Here is a 19967-nt window from a genome sequence, read left to right as displayed (position 1 = left end):
GTCTTCTTGCCTCTCTTCTTCCTCTTCCCCAGAACTCAAGTGTGGTGGCGATGGTGGTGGCAAGGATGCCACTGCTCGAGTCTCCTTGACTGTTCTTCGAAGCTCTCTAAGTGTACGTTCTAGCTCAGGATCGTACTCAGCAAGATCAAGGCTCTTATTCCTTCGAGTGTGCATGCACAATGAGAGGTATCTACAAAAATAAAAGCAACTTAAGTTACTAAACCAATTACCACAGAAAAATAAAACAAACAAAATAGATTAGCTATTTAGGGAAAAACAATCCCCGGCAACGGCGCCAAAAATTGGTACGTCTAAAAGATGCACAACTTAAACCTTGCACTCAAATATCATCGTTGGTAATATAGTGATCAAGCAAGGGTCATTACCCGCTGAAGATTGTTCCTAAACTGCTAATCAAATGTCACAAACTACTCTAAACTATGCTACTGAACAGTTAACGAAAATAAATTATTTGACTAACCTAGACTCGATGGAATTTTCTGAAAATTTTACAGGACACTAAAGACACATTGAATAATATGTATAAAAAATTTCAGAACAATCGGAGTTGATTTGATATATGAAATAATTCAAGTAAAACTGAACACAGAAATATAACAAAGCAGAAACAGATTTATAACTTTAAACTATTGATAGAAACAAAGCTAAGAACTCATTCTCCACCACCAAACATACTCAATCATATCAAAGCTCAGTTATGGAATCCTAATTCTCAATTGAATTTACCCGAAGTTAACTCACAAGCTCGAATTAACCCATTACCCTTTCTTAGTTCCTCGTTAAGTGAATACAAGCTCACCACTTAATCTATTTCTGATTATGTAACCTAGACACAAGCTCGCTAAGTTTAACATATCAAAATCATTAAGCATTAAAAGGGTTTGGATAAATCTAGGGTCACAAGTACGTTGGTAGTCTTGCTAAACCTAGGGTTTGAGTCACATGTAATTCAAGAAAACATTTTGCTACTCAATTGGAATCAACACACGACATATACGAATCTAGTGTTACTCCTAGCATTAGAACCCTAACCTATTCATTTAGTTGCGCACCTAAACAAACAAGCAAAGATTCATCTTGTAGACACGGTGAAACAAACACTCAATTGATAATATAGAAAACCAAAAACTGAATTGTTTTCAATATGAATTGAACATGTTTGGGGCTTTGAAATCGCCCCTAGCTACAAAAGTATTTAGCTAGACATAGTCATGAATTTGTTGAAAGCATACATCAAGAAAATTGAAAAGAAAAATAGCGATGAATGAATGAGGTCAGATCACGGCTAGAAGATGCAGAAGATGTCGTTCTCTCCTCTTGTGCGGCAGAAGACGTACGTTGAGTCCACGTCCCCTCTTTTTTTGCTTAGGTTAAGAGATTTTCACTTCTTTTCCTTTTAGGATTCAAGTAGCTTCTCCTCTAAGATTTCTAATAATTTTCACCCATAAAAATATGTCATATATCTCTAATAAACAGAGATATTCAGTTAATACTCGTCGGTGGGCTTCTAAAAGGAATTCGGGCCTCAAATCATGGATTTCCGTCAAAGTGTCAGATTCCCGGACTGCCCGACCTTGCTGTACTAAATCGGCCATAACTTCTTGTAGAAAAATGATATTAACGAGCCGTAAAAATATTCGGAAACTAGACATCCAAGGCTTTCCATCAATATAAAGATCACCCTCTAGTTCCTTCTGAGCTGCTCTCAGTTTCATGTCGAAGTTGACTGATCTGCACAGGCAGATTTACTGATTTAGCTTCCTTTCTTCTACTTTGCTCCATAACACCTACAAAATATAAAAATAAAGTAAATGACTCAAATAGATAGAAAACTAGCTAAGAAAACATGAAGAAATCAACACAAAATCATGTACATTTATGAGCTTATCATGTAGCCATCCCAAAATGGATGGCGAACCATTACATATTGTGTGTCCCTCTCTCTTTGTCTCTCTCTTCCGAAATCACTCCTCAACACGTAGCACTAAGGTTAGAAAGTAAAGAGGATGAATACACATTTGACAGCTTTTCTACTAAAGAGATAATTGTGATTCCAAGATTTGACTATGTATAAAAATAATAATAATAAAATAAAAAATAAAAAACTACTATTATTACTATTATTTTTTATTTTTTACAAGGAAGCCTTTTTGGCATATGCAGTACTCCTTCTCAAAGCTAAGGGCATCTCCAACGGCTGGAGTCATAAGCCATTTTGGCTTGGCTTTTGTGGGGAGCGTCTCCAACCATTGTGCATGTGCAGCCATTTTGGCAATTGAGCCATAAGCTGAGTCAAAATGACTCAACTTTGAAGAACGAAAGCCAAAGCTGGGGGGGAAGAGAAACGGCGGGCCCCGGCTGCATGTACTGCATGCGCAGCTGAAGAAAATGACGCGCCAGAGGGAGAAGACAGAAGGCACTCGCGAATGACGACAAAATAACGGCTCAGCAGTGGCTGACGCGCTAGACACGCGCTGGAGATGCAGCCGACACATGGGGCCTAGCTGTGCAGAACGAGCGGAAGTCTTCCAACGGTAAGAAATCTAACGACCCAGATTCAACTTCATTAATTCTATTTAAAATGAAAGGCCCAGATTAAATCTTTCTAAACATAAAAAGTTAATATATATATATATACTGAATATCTAATCTGACGGTTCAAAAAATTGTATGGATTAAAATCAACGGTTAATAATAAAGTAAATGTGTTTTAAACCCAAAAAAATTGAAAAAATAAAAGAAAATTTTCTAAAAAATCATAAAAATGTTTTTTGCCCGTTGGAACAGTAACTTTAACAAATTCTATAAATACCAACCCTCTTCTTCATAATTTTTCACTCCAAAACATCTCCAATCTCCTCCAAACTTCATTCTTTTTCACCATTGTTCTTCATCTAGCTAGCTTTCAATTTTTTTAGAAGATGCCTAACCCAAGACAAGAGTGTTGGAAGGACGCCGAAGATATAGCCTTGTGCATAGCTGTAGTTACCGTTGGTGAAGACCGCTCTAAGGGTACTAGTCAAGAGAAAAAAAAAATTGTGGGAGCGTATACATGAAGTATACGAGACTTGCAAGCCTGCCGGAGGCGTGGTTAGATTGGGAGGAGGGTGTGACGGTCGTTGGAAAAAGATTAGACCGGCATGCGCTCGATGACGTCAAGCTCTTAACAAAGCGGCACTTCTTCGAGGAAGTGGTGATAATGCCACCGACGAGGTAATCATCCTTATTCTTGACGTTTAATTTTACCGTTATTTTAGCATATTATGTATATTGACTTTCGTATAAATATATATAGTACATGATTAATATCTTCTTATTTATAGGAATTACAAGCTAAGTCAATATATCGTACCTTAGCTAAAGGAGAGGAGTTTACGTTTCAACATTGTTGGCCAATATTAAAGGATACAAAAAAGTTTAGCAATCCTCCGGGCATGAATGTCGGTAGCTCAAGTTTTCCTACCTCTATCAACTTAGAGGACGACGGCAGCCCAAGTTCTTCAAATGTGCATGCACGCCCCCTAGGTCAAAAAGCTCAGAAGGCTGCTAAGAAAAAATCCAGGCAAGACAAAACAGGTGAACTCTTATTGCAAATGCAAAGGATTGCAGACCAAGGAGAGCGCGATCTCGAATACAGGCTGCGACTCAGGGAGGAGACTAGATTAGCTGAGCAGCACGCGGATGATGCTCGCACAATGACAGTGGATCCGTCAATTTTCACAAAAAAGAAGAAGGAGTTATTGGGAGAGGAAGCAAGCACAGATTATTGAGAGGGAGGAACAAAGCTCTACTGCTGGTGCATTTCGTCAACCCTCCTTTTCTCCTGAAGAAAATACACCACATAGTGAAGATGACTTTAACTTGGACCTCTATGTGTCAGTTCAAGAGACTCAATGGATGGGGAGAAATTAGAAATATTTTATTGGTTGTACTTTTTCACTTATGTTTTTCAATTATGAAATAAAATTGTTGCTTTATTTTATAGTTAACAAATAAAAACAAAAACTTGTTTTTATCTCACTTTTATTCATAACAATATAACACACTGCATTACAAAAGCATAAACACACTAACAATAAAATAAAACCACACAACATTACAAAGCATAAACACACAAACAATCAAACCACACAATGGCCACATTGCCAATTATTGAAAGCGTGAAAATACAATCTCTTCATCTGCGGTTCCGCTCTGCTTGCAGCTTCATGTTCCAGAGGTGATTAACCAAATCTCCTTGAAGGACTCTATGCACAATTGGGCATCTAACCCCCTGGTAACGAGTCATGAACTCCTCAAGTTCAGGACGGTTGCGCTCAACCTCATGATCATCCTCATACCTCTCATATATTTCATATTTGTGCTTTCCTTGGTCTGGTGGGGATATCATCGAGGTCAATAGACGAATCTTCATCTTCTTCACGCTCATCATCGACAATCATGTTGTGCAAAATAATGCAAGTCATCATGATGTATTGGAGATCCTCTCTATCCCATCCATGGGCAGGTCCTCTTACTATTGCAAAACCAGCTTGGAGAATGCCAAAAGCCCTCTCCACGTCTTTTCTATATGACTCCTGCATCTTTGTAAAATGAGCTTGCTCAGGCGTAATTGGATTTCTAATTGCTTTCACAAAAGATCCCCATTTAGGATAGATCCCATCGACTAGGTAGTAGCATTGGCCATATTCTCTAGCACCTACATGGTACGAAACTCGAGGAGCCTCACTTGTGCATATTTCATTGAATAATGGAGACATTCCAAGTACATTAATATCATTAAGGGAACCTGGAAGTCCAAAATAGGCGTGCCAATCCAAGCATCGTATGATGCGACCGCCTCCAGAATGATTGTGGGTTTTCCCTTATAACCAGTGAAGTGCCCTTGCCATGAGGTTGGGCAGTTTTTCCACTGCCAGTGCATACAATCGAGACTTCCCACCATTCCGGGGAACCCCCTTTTGTCGGCAACATCGAGCAACCGTTGCAAATCTGTCGGAGTTGGTCGACGAAGGTATTGATCGTGGTACACATTCGAGATTGCTCTAGTAAAGTGCGACAAGATCTCCAAAGCTGTAGATTCAGCTACGTCTAGAAACTCATCACACAGGTCTGCCGGAAGCCTGTAAGCAAGCATCCTCATAGCGCAAGTCAGCTTTTGTTCGGTAGACAAACCAACTCTGCCGGAGGCATCATCAGTTTGCACGAAGTACGGATCGTGGTTGGCGACATCATGCATCATTTGGTCAAACACATGAGGTCACATTCTGTACCTTCTGCGAAATGCATCGCCCTGGAACCTGCACGGCTAAGTGAAGTATAGAGCTTTCAGTCGTCGATCCATAGCTTCTCGATCTCTTGTGATGTATTGGCGCCCGGGCTGTGAACCACCCCACTGTGATTCTTCCTCTTGGATCCTCAAGATATGAGAGGAAGCTGCCTGCATCACCAGGGCTCTTTGACGATTTCTTGTAATGGCATCTTCTTCCTCTTGCATCATCAATTTCCGGAACCTATTCATTGCAACAAGGAACCAAAAATATAAAATGAAAAGGAAGTTCAGAATTTCTAAGCTTCTGAAATGAGAAGAGATGTATTTGTGAATTGGTGAGCTATGATGGAGTGAATGACTCCGTATTTATGGAGGGTTGGAAAAGGATATCTGAAGATAGGATACGAGACGTGGCAGATAAAAATCAAAAACGTAATCTAACCACCCTTTCAACGACTGACACGTGGCACTAAAATCGGTAATAAAGTTGAGATAGAAAATCTTATCTTATCACGTGGTAAATAAAATCTCAACCGAGATAGAGATAAGATATCGGATCCGAATAGCATTGACACGTGGCACGAATATATAGATTCCCAAAAATAAATAAATAATTTTTTTAATCAATTAATGACGATAAATTATATAACATAATTATGTATGATATATAAATTCATATTGTAGTTAATTAATTCTCTAAAATGATTAATTTAATAAATGACTTTGGCTTTTGACTAAACATGGTTAGAGATGGAAAAATTGAATGAATAGTGATGACACTAGGGGAGTCAAATTTTGCATATGGCTTTGGCTTATGACTAAATGGTCGGAGATGCTCTAAGAAGGAAAAGATTTGTTCTCCTGGTAACTTTGAACCTTTTTAGTATCTCATCATATGAGATTCTAATGCTGCATACCAAGCCTGTTTAGATGTAGAAATAGTTCACTACCATGATCTTGATTCATTATATGCAGTTTTTGTGCCTGTGGCTTATAACCTGAATTGTGTAATATAAGTATTTGTTGAAGTATATATAGTAGCTTCTTTTACTAATATATATAAACGGTGATAAGAATGACAAGAACCAGGAGAGGGTCGAGACTGACGAACCCAAGTTTCATTCAAGAACTGATATATTTCTTGTCATATTCATAGTAGAAGAATATTATTTCTTTCACTACTACATTTCGATCTTAGTGTGGGTTGCTGAGTTGCTGAGATGATTATGTTCGTCTGCCTTTCTTGCCCGCTCCTTCTCAGAGGCTTTTATTCCCAGGAGGTCGTGAGCAAAGTTAGCTTCATATGCATCTACATGCAGGCGCAACCACAATTCTGGCATATTTCGTGTGTCCAGTTTTCACTTTGTGGCTGGTTTTTTCTTTTTGTAGATTTGTTCATGAGGGGGAAGTTTCCCTCTCTTTTATTTCGTTGTTAATTTTGTTTTATCTCTTGGACGATGTATTCTTCTTCTTTATTTTAATAAATTGAGTTGGGGGACGGGCGGTGGGTTCCCAGAGTGGGGCAGACCCTTCACCTTCGGGTTTGAGGGTGGGACTTGTGCCCTACATTGTCTGTCTCCGAGGAACTAATATCGCCTAATCCCTTTCTCCTTAAAAAAAAAAAAAAAAAAAAAAAAAAAAAAAAAAAAAAAAAGATCTTAGTGTGGGTCGTACATTATTTTGATCGAATGTTCATTTTACAGCACTAATTGTTCAATAAATGGCGCTAGTGTTCTATAACATTTTCAGTAACTGATGGTTCAAAACTTTCGATGCAAATCAAATGTCAATCTTTGTTGGGCTGAAATTTTTTTATTGCAATTAGTACCGACTGGAAATGAAAAAATGAAGTTTAAGACAGAACTTCTCAAACTAATGGAACTCAAAAATGAAGATGTCGATTTTTCAAAGTCAAAATACAACAAAGTTCATAAAGAAAGCTTTGTTAAGATCTTTAACCGTTGAATAAGCTAATTGAGTTATTTGAGTATGAGTAGTGATAATTACACCAGTGAAAGAACAACACCAACCTTAAAACAACCAAGAGAAAGATAAAAGAGATCAAAACTGGCACTAGGTACAGCTCTCTATTCAAAAGGACATTCATTGAATCAATCAAAGAACTACTATACATTTAATTAGCCTTTACAATAACAGAACGCAATTAGAATAATGACGTTATACCGCACCCATTAGAGGAATTGCAGCTGGTCCTTGGCAAACTCGGCTTCTTGTAACCAATTCACGAGATGAGACTGTCCATATTCGCAAGCTTTTGCACATAAAAGGGTGCTTCAAAAGCATCTCAGCCGTGTATCTCTCCAAAGGGTCCAATATGAAGCACTTCCCCAAGAAATCCTTAGCCTCGTTGCTCAGCCTTTCAGGGATAATCGGAATCTCAATCGGAACCCCCCAGTCATCTCTTAAGTCAGTGTTCACATCCCAAAACTCCATCCCGGTTAACATCTGCAGAACAGTGCAGCCTAATGCCCAGATGTCGGCTGGCGGCTCCTGAATGTTGTGAAGCGATACTTCTGGAGACATATACAACTCAGTGCCATTTATATAATCAGAACGCTTCATCACATTGTACTTGTCAGCCCTCTTTGCCAGCCCTAAATCCCCAATTTTCGCCACGTAAGATCCAAACCCGGTATCATCAGGACCGTCACGCACTAGCAATACATTGGCAGGCTTAATGTCACAGTGCACAAAACCCTTTCCATGAATGTACTTGAGCCCCTTCAATAGTGACTGTGTATACCTCCTTACGTGCAGCTCATGCAACCCGAAATTCTTGAGTTTCTGAATCCAATCCTCTATGGTTCCTCTTTGAGCATACTCCAAGAAAACGTTGAACCACTCCTCACCTTCAACATCTTTAGTCACATCGCTGCCGTAAGTGTCAAGGATAAAAGGGCAGTTCTTGAATTTCTTGAGAAGTCGACTTTCTTTAACCAAGTCGGCAGATTCCGAGAGCATCGCCGACTTCACGGCCATAACCGGCGGCAGTTTGGAACCTGGTTTGGCCGGACTAGCCAAGAAAACCGTACCGAATTGTCCTGCGCCGAGGAACCTTTGTCGAACCCACCGTTTGGTCCGACCGACGTTGCCAGAATCCGGCTCTTCCTCCTGAATTCTTTTCCTCTTCTTCTCGAGCTTTTCCATGGCCTTAAAATAGTCTGATTCACTCATCACTAACCTGACAGCAATGAACTCAAAACACAGAAAGTTTTATTGTACTGGTAGGAAATTTTCAGTGTACGTGTTTTGGGGTTCTTATATGTAAGGATGCGAATTAGGGTAAATAATCATTTTCCTATTGTTTACGGATTATATATCTTGTTCTATTGTACTGGTAGGTAATTTTCAGTGTGTTTTCGGGTTCTTATATATCCTATGCGAATTAGAGTAAATGGTTAATCCTTTTCCTGTTGGTTGATGGATTACATAAATTTAGAAATTCTTCAGCATCAAGGTTTTGACCCTGAACCAATGTTACTACCTGCACCTATATTTTTCACAAAGGAATAGACTTTATTTAATCACAGAGGAATTAGACCTCTGAAGATAATACATAATTTAGTTATGAAGGGCTATTACATACCCAAACGTGGAAGTCAGGGGACATGAGTGCATATTTAACTACAGTCAATAGAGCTCCATCAGTAGCCCAACTTTCATCTGTAGAGTTAAGGAAGTCTACTACCTTGTTGGTGCCAATTTCGGCATCAACGAGTCAACGGAGGTTCCGTTGAAATCCAAGTGTAAAGTGGTGGGGTTGTTTTCTTCAAGTGGGCCTATATTTTCCTTCGATTAGTTTGGCTACGTGAGTAGCCCTGGTCGTCCACTTGTGACTGAAGGTATGCCCTGGTAGTCCTGTGCCTAGCCTTGGTCATTCACCTCTTGTGACTGAAGGTATGGCCTCGGGCTTCCTTCACCTGATCCTGGGCCTCCAAGCTACCTTGTTTGGTGAAACTGATAGTCTCGTCTCGGACTTCCTTCACCTGGTGTTGGGCTTCCTCCACCTAATGTTGGGCTTCCAAGCTCCTTTCTTGGGTGGAACTGATGGCTTCACATCGGGCTTCCTCCACCTCGTGTTGGGCTTCCAAGCTCCTTATTGGGTGAAGCTAATAGTCTCGTCTTGGACTTCCTTCACCTGATGTTGGGCTTCCTCCACCTAGTGTTGGGCTTCCAAGCTCCTTTCTTGAGTGGAACTGATGGCCTCACGTCGGGCTTCCTCCACCTCGTGTTGGGCTTCCAAGCTCCTCGTTGGGTGAAGCTGATAGTCTCGTCTCGGACTTCCTTCACCTCGTGTTGGGCTTCCAAGCTCCTTGTTGGGTAAAGCTAATAGTCTCGTCTCGGACTTCCTGCACCTCGTGTTAGGCTTCCAAGCTCCTTGTTGGGTGAAGCTGATAGTCTCGTCTCGGACTTCCTTCACCTCGTGTTGGGCTACCAAGCTCCTTGTTGGGTGTAGCTGATAGTCTCGTCTCGGACTTCCTGCACCTCGTGTTAGGCTTCCAAGCTCCTTGTTGGGTGAAGCTGATAGTCTCGTCTCGGACTTCCTTCACATAATGTTGGGCTTCCTCCATCTGGTGTTGGGCTTCCAAGCTCCTTATTTGGTGAAACTGATAGTCTCGTCTAGGACTTCCTTCACCTGGTGTTGGGCTTCCTCCACCTCGTGTTAGGCTTCCAAGCTCCTTGTTGGGTGAAGCTAATAGTCTCGTCTCGGACTTCCTTCACCTGATGTTGGGTTTCCTCCACCCGGTGTTGGGCTTCCAATCTCCTTTCTTGGGTGGAACTGATGGCCTCACGTCGGGCTTCCTCCACCTCGTGTTGGGCTTCCAAGCTCCTTGTTGGGTGAAGCTGATAGTCTCATCTCAGACTTCCTTTACATAATGTTGGGCTTCCTCCACCTCGTGTTGGGCTTCCAAGCTCCTTTCTTGGGTGGAACTGATGGCCTCACGTCGGGCTTCCTCCACCTCGTGTTGGGCTTCCAAGCTCCTTGTTGGGTGAAGCTGATAGTCTCATCTCGGACTTCCTTCACATAATGTTGGGCTTCCTCCACCTCGTGTTGGGATTCCAAGCTCCTTTCTTGGGTGGAACTGATGGCCTCACGTCGGGCTTCCTCCACCTCGTGTTGGGCCTGATAGTCTTGTCTCGGACTTCCTTCACCTCGTGTTAGGCTTCTAAGCTCCTTGTTGGGTGAAGCTGATAGTCTCATCTCGGACTTCCTTCATCTAATGTTGGGCTTCCTCCACCTCGTGTTGGGCTTCCAAGCTCCTTTCTTGGGTGGAACTGATGGCCTCACGTCGGGCTTCCTCCACCTCGTGTTGGGCTTCCAAGCTCCTTGTTGGGTGAAGCTGATAGTCTCGTCTCGGACTTCCTTCACCTCGTGTTGGGCTTCCAAGCTCCTTGTTGGGTGAAGCTGATAGTCTCATCTCGGACTTCCTTCACATAATGTTGGGCTTCCTCCACCTCGTGTTGGGCTTCCAAGCTCCTTTCCTGGGTGGAACTGATGGCCTCACGTCGGGCTTCCTCCACCTCGTGTTGGGCTTCCAAGCTCCTTGTTGGGTGAAGCTGATAGTCTCGTCTCGGACTTCTTTCACCTCGTGTTGGGCTTCCAAGCTCCTTTCTTGGGTGGAACTGATGGCCTCACGTCGGGCTTCCTCCACCTGACGTTGGGCTTCCACCACCTCGAGTTGGCGGAGCTCTATGGAAAGGACTATGCATTTTGGCATAGCTTTCGGAGAGAAGAGAAAGTTGAAGTCCCCCTTTCTGCTTGTGAAGGATTGATATTTATAGGAGAAGGAGTAGTTGAGATGTCGAGGGAAGGCATGGGTTCTTCCTGAAAATCAGGGTGTCAGCCCCATGATTTCTGCTTCCTGACACTCCATCTGACAGAGTTGGTGACAGATGTCACAACTATGTGGTCTCTTCCTCTCACGTCACTTTTGGACCATGCTCTCCGACCATACCTATCATCAGAGCATGACACCTGGCCTAATAGGTAAGAGTTGGCCCTTGATTTCCACTAACTATGTCTCCTTTGCAATCACTTTGTCTAAGAGTGATCCTGGTAGTCGAGGCCTTAGCCTTGGAGGTCGTGGCTTCTAAGCTTAGGGGCAGAACTCTTGGTCTTGGGGGTTAAGGCTTTGGATTATGCCTCTCTAGTAGTGAGGTCATGATATGTTTTTGCCTTGCCATCCAAGATGGTGAGTCAATTACATGGTGACCGTCCAAGACTTAAGAGATGGAGATCCAAGGTTGAAGACTTGGAGTATCAAAGTGAGGCATCTCACTAGTCATGATTATTTCCATCTTAGAGTTATCTTTTCTTTCTTGATGAACGGTTTAAGTGCGTTGAAAGGTCAGAGTCCTACGTGGACTCTTTGACATTTCAACGCGTACCACGTGGAATGGGTTGAAAAGTCAAAAGTATTTGTCGAACCAAATTATGACATCAACATACCTGTTTGGCATCCATCTCAAGCAATACATGAGTGTTCCCTCCATTCCTTGCTGAATGAAGACCCAAAGATGCAGCATAAAGCTTTGTTGCCCTTGGAGAGAAATTTCCAGTTAAACCTTTGACAGCAACCTATATTAGTGATGAGTAATGCCCAAGTTTCTTTGATATATCTAAGGAAATATATGGTTATTCTCATGTTAGGGGTTAAGCGCACTTTTAAAAATTTGCGGACACTCTCACTTATCTATACTATTATTAAGAGAAGATGTTTTGTTAGCCAAAATTAAAAAATTTGACAGATTTAACCCTAAAATATTAAAAAACTTTGGGAATAAATTAAATTATAAGGATAAATAGGACATTTATAAAATAGAATTTTATTAAGAAAATTTAAAAAAAAAATGATTCCACAACCCCCACTTTTCTCTCTGCAATAACTACCATTAAATCTATTTTTTCTACAATAACTACCCACTTTTCTATTTTTTTTTTTTTAAACAAAAATTTTATCATACACATGCAAAGCATGTGATTGCAGATTAATATATATTATAAAGTTTGATTATCAATGCCACCTATCTAATCGGTTATTTGTTACTCTTGCTATATAATTTCTACAAAATTTCAGATTAACCATAAACCATAATTCAGCCATTAAATTACCAACTTTTACTATTTCAATTTTATGTTGCTCTGTATTCGTCTAAATTTTTTTACCAGTTTAGATAATCAGTAGAACAAATATTTATCTTAAATGTTTCACAATTTTGAATAACAAATAGAACATGCATTTGTCCGGAATGAGGCCAGGCCGTTTGGGTAAACGTAGACCAATAGAACGCATATCTATACTATTATTAAAAGAAGAGGCTTTGTTAGCCAAAATTTTCAATTTTGACAAATTTAACCTTGAAAGATTAAAAAACTTTAAGAATAAATTAAATTAGAAGGATAAATAAGACAATTATAAAATAGATTGTTATTAAGAAAATTAAAAAGAAATGATTTCACAACCCCCACTTTTCTCTCCCACTATTTTCTTTCTGCAATAACTACCAGTAAATCTACTTCTTATGCAATAACTACCCACCTTTAAAAAAAAAAAACCAAAAACAAAAAATTTCGTACACATGCAGAGCATGTGAATGCAGACTAGTATTGTTGAAGAGGGCTCGCCATGAGTACAGAGCTAGAAAAAAATTAATCCATATGTCCTGTATCTTTGAAACATTGAAATATGAAACTATGACCTCACGATGTATAAAATAATAATAATAATAAAAAATTTGTTACACAATGCAAACATTAATTAGTTTAATCAGTGAAAATCCAATGCATAGAAGATGCATTAGCCATATGCAATGCATGATTAATTAGGTGCATCCATTTAACATGACATGCATGAGCATACATGACAAAAGTTGGTGGAAGAAACCGAGATAAGAAGAAAAAGAAAAAGCTAGGAAAAGAGAGAGATATGATACATTAGTGTTAGGGCCTCATAGGTTATAATCGGTATCCTGTGTATGGAGAAAAGGGGACTTATATATAGGACAAGTTGTGCGAATTACTTGGTTAATCCTTTTCCTATTGGTGTATGGATTAGAAACTCATTTTTCATTTTATCCATCTTTAATGTAATCCTTGATTTTAATATCAGACATCTGTAAAGGAAATATATCAATTTATCATATATGTTGAATTTTCGATTGATTTATGCGATCTACACAAAAACTTTAGTTGATTTGAAGAAAAAAAAAATTGTATAAGGAAGCCATTTGTATAATTGTGGTTCCAAGATTTAAGTACTATTTTTGTTTTTTGTTTTTTTGTTCTCAATATGCAGTACAGGGATGCCATTTTATTGGCTTATGCAATCCTTCACAAAGCTAAGAAGGGAAAGGTTTGTTCTCCGGGTAACTTTGAACCTTTCTAGTATGAGGTTAAAATGTTGCATATTGTTGGAATTAATGCTTTCTTGGTCTAGCTAGGAAACTCTAAGTAAGTTTGCTGAGAAGCATAGTTCGCTCAAGTCAGTTCACTGAAGAATCAGTTACTGAGCAATAGTTCCCTCAGGAAGATCTTTGCTACTGAAGAGTTGGATGCTTCTGATATTTTGCTGCCACTTGCATTACTGTTTGCTCCACTCAAATTAGCTAGATAAATTTTATCTAAAGTACTTTTAGTCTAGTTAATTCAGCTTCTATTCTAGATATTTTGTATGTTAATTTTGTACTCTATATAAGGGATAAGATAGTTGATGTAAAGTAGCGAACAAGTTCTGAAACTCAAGTACTTTTTTGTTGAGTATTGCTCATATGTCCATTATTCATTTGTCACTGCAAATTAATCAAATTATCCAAGTTGTTTTCGATTATATTTTGTTCAAATACAAAGTAGAAGCTCTCAAATTCTAACATGGTGTCACAGCCTTGTTGATTAACAGCAACTGGGTCTACCAACTATTAGATGAAAAAATCACTGTTAGATGAAAAAATCAAAAATCAAAACACAATTTACTCATATGAAAAAAAATGGCTAGTTCAAGTAAAGCAATAGAAATAAATCTCTCTCCATGTGCTTACCCCTAACCTCTACCCCTACCCCAATCCCCAACCCTAAATTCTATTAACTTTTCTAGCGAAACCAAGAAATTAAATTTTGAAAATCAAAGTCTGGATTTCCGTTGTTTTCTCCAATTTTAGCTTCCTAATCATATTAGGAAAAATCAGCCTTGGAAAAGATTCCTAGCCACGCTAGGAGAATTGATCATTAAATTATGTAGTGATGATGTCAACATGATATTGGACACATACAATGTACAATGGTGCGAGATTTGATTCCTTGTCAATTTTTTTTTTTACAGTGTTTTACATTTATATGAAAACCTGTTGACATTAATAGGTCTTCGTTAGATAGCGTGATGAGAAAAAGATATGGTAATCTCGCCTTATGGACTAAGGCTTCTCACAAAACGCTCTGGAATATCAACTACGAGAAGACATATTCTCTCGTAATAGATGACATTGCACTCCACTACCTTGTTAGTTTGGTAGTTTCTGAATAACTGAACATGTAGCTTACGAATGTGGTCACTACGTACGTTTATGAGGATCTACATACGGAATATAATGAAGGTTCTTGTGAACTTCATTTACCCAAGTCAAGTGGCTCTAGACCACGAAGCACGTTTGCAATGAGGTTGAAACGCTCACTAAAGTGCCTACTTGATTGGGAAGGGATATGATGAACTATGCCAGCGCGTTTCCATGACAAGTTCCGGATTTGCAATTGTCGCGGTTTTTGTTAGTAAACATAATCGGAACCCTTGAGAGATAAGGGAAACCGCTTAACACCTGAAATCTGAGTTTGAAATGAACGACCTTGGGAGAACACAGTTTTGTCTACATTTAGAACTTGTATATCGTTAATGCTTTGGCATTTTAATAAAGTCAAGATGTACTCCCATGACCATCCGTAGTCTTGACCCTAAGAGGGATACATTTCGTCCCAGGGATGATGACGAAGACTTGTTAATTGGCAGAAGTGCGCTGCCTAAGTGTAATAGGCTCATTATTGTACTTAACACAATACAAGATCGGACACTTCATTTGTTATGAACTTGTTGGCTAGATGTAGCCCTGTGCCAACGCGATGCCATTGAATTGGTGTAAAGAAAATCTTTCAATAAGGGTATGATAGATATGGGCTTGTTTTATCCCTATAGTGAGACGAGGAATGAAGGAATTATGGGATTGGACCCCATACAGCAAAGCGCCGCCATCTACATTGCTGTGGCCGACCATGTCGCTGTCGGCGCTACCGTTGCCACCAAGGGCGGCCGACCTCACCCACCTCCATTACATCAAAACGATGGTGATGTTTTAATAGGTTTTGCTTATGCTAGCTAGGTATCTCTCTGACCCTCACAAAGATCACTCACAAATGGGTTATGTATTTACCATGGGAAGCATCACGATATCTTGGAGGTCTACAAAACAGACCCTTGTTGCTATTTCCTCGAATCATACAGAGATCATTGCTCTACATGAAGCTGTGAGTGAATGCATTTATGTAATTATACAAATTCGAGGAACTTGTGGTTTGAAGTCTACCACAGATGAACCTACATGCATTTATGAGGATAATGCAGCTTGTATTGAACAAATGAAGTTAGGTTTCATCAAGGGCGACAACACTAAACATATATCGCCTAAGTTCTTTTACAATTAGCAACAACAATCACTTCTAAAGATTGAAGTGAATCAAATCCGATCAGAGGATAATGTAGCAGACTTATTCACTAACGTTACCTAAATCCACCTTCGAAAAACATGTGAAGAGCATCAGATTGAGAAAGTTATCCGAACTCCCATGATTGTAGTAATAAGGGGGAGATGTCGACATCAGAAGGAGGCATGATGTCTACATGTTCAATCTCGAAGAGTGAAGGACGCGTTATACTCTTTTTCTCTTCCTCGAGGTTGTATTTGTCAAACAAGGTTTTTATTACTCGAGCAAGATTCTTAACGAGGCAACAATCAAAGCGTCACGATCAAGTTTGAGCAGCACAAGGGGAAGTGTTGAAGAATGTTGACATTTAGTCTGCCTTTTCAAATTAGGATTAGTTCTATACAGGGCCAGTCCTGACATTTTAGAGGCCCAAGGCCAATAATTAAAATGTGGCCTCACATTAAAAAAATCATATAATCGAACAAATTATATATATATATATATATATAAATAAATTAAACCCCTACATTAATAGTAATTAAAAGAAAAGATGTTCAATTCCAAAATAATTTTTCTCTTAGAAGTTGAAAAAAGAAAAAAATATATTTAATTACATTGGAGAGACATAGATGAGAAAAAGAAAATCCATTGGAGAAGTTGAGAAAGACTTTGTTTAACCAAGCAAGAGGGAGGTATGGGTTTTAAAAATATCTATGCTTACAATATTGATATGCTTGCTAAACAAGGATGGAGGATTCTCTCCAATCCACACTCTTTGATTGCTAGGTTATATAAATCTATGTACTTTCCTCAGTGCTCCTTTTGGGAGGCTGCAGTTGGTAACTTTCCTTCCTTCTCTTGGAGAAGTATACTACAAGGTAGGGCTGTACTTAAAGCAGGCATACAATGGAAAATTATAGATGGTGAACAAGTTGATTTTTAGAGTGATCGATGGATTCCAGTGCAAGCCTCTTATCGGCCTATTAGACCTCAACACACCTCTTTTAACAAAGTCGCAGACCTAATTGATAGCACAACTAGGCAGTGGAAAGCAGATGCAGTTCACAGTTTATTTCCTAATGACATTGCCTCACGAATTCTTTGTACTCCTCCAAGTAGTAATCACTGCCCAGACCGGTTAATTTGGAGCCCGGAGAAGAGAGGACATTATTCTATCAAGCCAGCGTATTGGATTGCAAGAGTGGAAGTCATGTTGAACACTCTTATGTTAACATCAAGTGGAGATCCATACAAAGACCTCTGGAAGAATCTATGGAAAGCCAAAGTGCCTAGAAAGGTGAGTATTTGTGTGTGGCGAGCCTGTAATAATCTGCTTCCCACTCGAGAAAGGCTGCTTACTAAAGGGTATGAGGGAGACACCAAATGCCTTCTCTGTGATCACTGAGTAGAAGATGTGGTTCATTTGTTCTGCAAATGTTAGATAACGTCCAACATACTCTCGAATGCTCCATTTAATTTGCAGGCTACCATACTACCATAACTAAACTTCAAAGAGTGGATGCTGGAAAGGGTAGTAACATTGAATTCTGACAACTTTGCACGATTAATGATGGTAATCTGGGCTCTATGGAAGAACATGAATAATATGTTGTGGTCTGGTACACAACAAACAGCTCAAGATGTGTTATTGAGCAGCTTATCATGGCTTGAGGAGTTTCAGAAAGCTCGAGGAGGTGTGAAAAAACCTAAGGTGCAATCACGAGCTAAGTGGAGACCTGATGAGCATGGAGCTTTAAAACTGAACGTGGATGCTGCATTCTTATCATCGACAACTAAGGGAGGAGTAGGAGGAGTCTTACGTGATGCCTCAGGAAGATTTGTAGCAGCTTTTGCTAGTCCGGTTGGACATGCTGCATCTCCGAAGCAATGTGAGCTCATGGTCATTCGAGCTGGTCTTGATTTACTTTTCTCCCTTCAAATACAACAGGTGGTGGTTGAAAGTGATAGCACAATGGCTATTGCTGAGGCTCTCTGTTCCGATCATACTCTATTAGCTAATGGAGGATTGATTGATGACATACAAAGTGCCATGCAGAAAATCCCAAGCATCCGACTCTGTTATCAGCCACGGTCCACCAACATGGTGGCACACAGACTGGCTAGAAAAGGTTTTGAAGCAATCAACAGTTGTGTATGGATAGGTCTAGCACCTGTATGTATTCATGATGTTCTCAATCACGATTATCAGTACCTCCATTGAGGTCTTCTTTAATAATAGTTTCTTTACTGATTCAAAAAAAAAAATGAAAAACAAAGGGAAAATACATTAGTATTCAATTCCAAAATATTCTTTCCATAGAAGCTAGAAAAAGAAGGAACAAAAAACGTTTAATTACAAGGAAACTAATTGGAAAGAAAAAAAAAACAAAAAAATAGGTCACTGTGTTTCAAATGTTGGTGCTGTAAACAGCAACAAAACTATGTTACCCCTGCACTAGCACGGCCACATAGGAGAAAATGGGGTAAAGAACAATATATAATTATACAACGTATATATGTAAGATAAAAAAATAAAAATAAAAATTGGCGGAGAGCGGTGGCATAAGGCAACTGCCTCAGGCAATAGCCCTTAAGGCCGGCCTTGGTTCTATAGTTGTAATAGGAGAGATTTCCTACTTCGAGTTAGAATATGAATCATTGTACTCCAAGATTATGTACTTTGTAATCACTATATATAGGGCTCCTATTATCAATGAATACACATAACTTTTCTCTCTACAATTCTCTTTTCCTTAAACAAGACGTAAATTATTGAAGTACTTTAAATATAAACAGGGTACCCGTTAGGGTGAGAAGCGATGAAATGGGGGTCTTCAAATTTCCCAGCCCGAGTATGGTACACAGGGCATTCCCTACGTGGCCTCACCTCCGTGCCCCATACCTACCTATAAGTCTACAACTATCTATTCACAAGGAATTCCTAGCCAATTGGAAGTGAGCCAACCAGAAGAGCGTAAAGATGCTCATACATAGTTTATACAAGTGAGCATGAGAACATGAGACATATGCATTGCATGATTAGTTGTTTGGCATACATTTAACATGCATGAACAACCATGGCAAAAATGACAATATATGGATTGGCCAAGGAAAAAGGTAGAGGAGGTATGGATTAATTGTACATGTTCTTCTGGATTATTGTAATCTTATCTTACATATGAAATATTTGAAGAAGCTAAAGGAATTGATTTTACTCATGGATCTCCTTCACCAGTGTTTCCATTGCCTTTGAAAAATTTTCTGATTCAGTCATGACTGATTTGTTAGGGTAGAAGCCTAACTAAGTGAATACAAAGGAAAAAGTTGAAGCAGCAAGCAAAATGAAATTTGTATATTGATCAAGCATAGCTGCGGAGCTACAAATAGCTTATATATTCCCTTAGTGAGCAACTAGAAACCCTAATATGTAATAACCCTAATATAGATAACAGACGTGCCATCCATGTGCACGATTTAAGTCAATACTAAATACTACTCTCATAGTTGACAACAGTAAATTGTGATTAAGACAAGAATCATATCATGATGTGATAGATGAAGAGAAAAGATGGAAAGGTTGGTTGAAAACGAGGTTGGAAATGTGTAGGAGTTTTGAAGCAATAGAGTTTTCAAAGTGTGATTATAAGAACAAATTTTCAATTTTGTGATTTTTATTATTTTATAAAAGATTTACTTTTTAAATGAATTCTTGAAAGGAAATCATTTTCTTCCGGCTCTTGTTTTTAAAGACGGCTGAAAATTATAAGAGTTAAACAACAAACACCAAGGCCGTGGGCGTGGGCCAAGTTGGGGTTTGGGAAAAAGAGAACTAAACTTTGGCACCACTCAGAACATGTCATATGTATTGTAGGTCATTGTCTTCATCAGAAACACGGGATCAAAATTAACAAACAATACCTAAGAGATTCCATCAAAGAAATAACGCATAAGAACTAAAGATGCGTATGG

At 39.3% G+C, this 19967-nt stretch overlaps 1 protein-coding gene across 1 annotated transcript; it reads right to left on the bottom strand.

Annotated features, from left to right (window-relative positions):
• Positions 1–4373: 4373 nt before the first annotated feature.
• Positions 4374–8461, bottom strand: LOC112184818 (probable serine/threonine-protein kinase DDB_G0277165). The gene is made up of 5 exons (XM_024323052.1): positions 7478–8461; positions 7324–7380; positions 5413–5534; positions 4948–5144; positions 4374–4810 (listed from the first exon to the last, which is right to left on the bottom strand). Exons 1-5 carry the CDS (start codon positions 8459–8461, stop codon positions 4374–4376), a joined length of 1797 nt encoding a protein of 598 aa, XP_024178820.1.
• Positions 8462–19967: the final 11506 nt, after the last annotated feature.

This window comes from Rosa chinensis, chromosome 2 (genome assembly GCF_002994745.2).
Source record: "Rosa chinensis cultivar Old Blush chromosome 2, RchiOBHm-V2, whole genome shotgun sequence".
Classification (NCBI taxonomy): Eukaryota; Viridiplantae; Streptophyta; class Magnoliopsida; order Rosales; family Rosaceae; genus Rosa; species Rosa chinensis.
The sequence above is the reverse complement of the archived record's forward strand: the minus strand, read 5'-3'. Positions and strand labels throughout refer to the sequence as shown.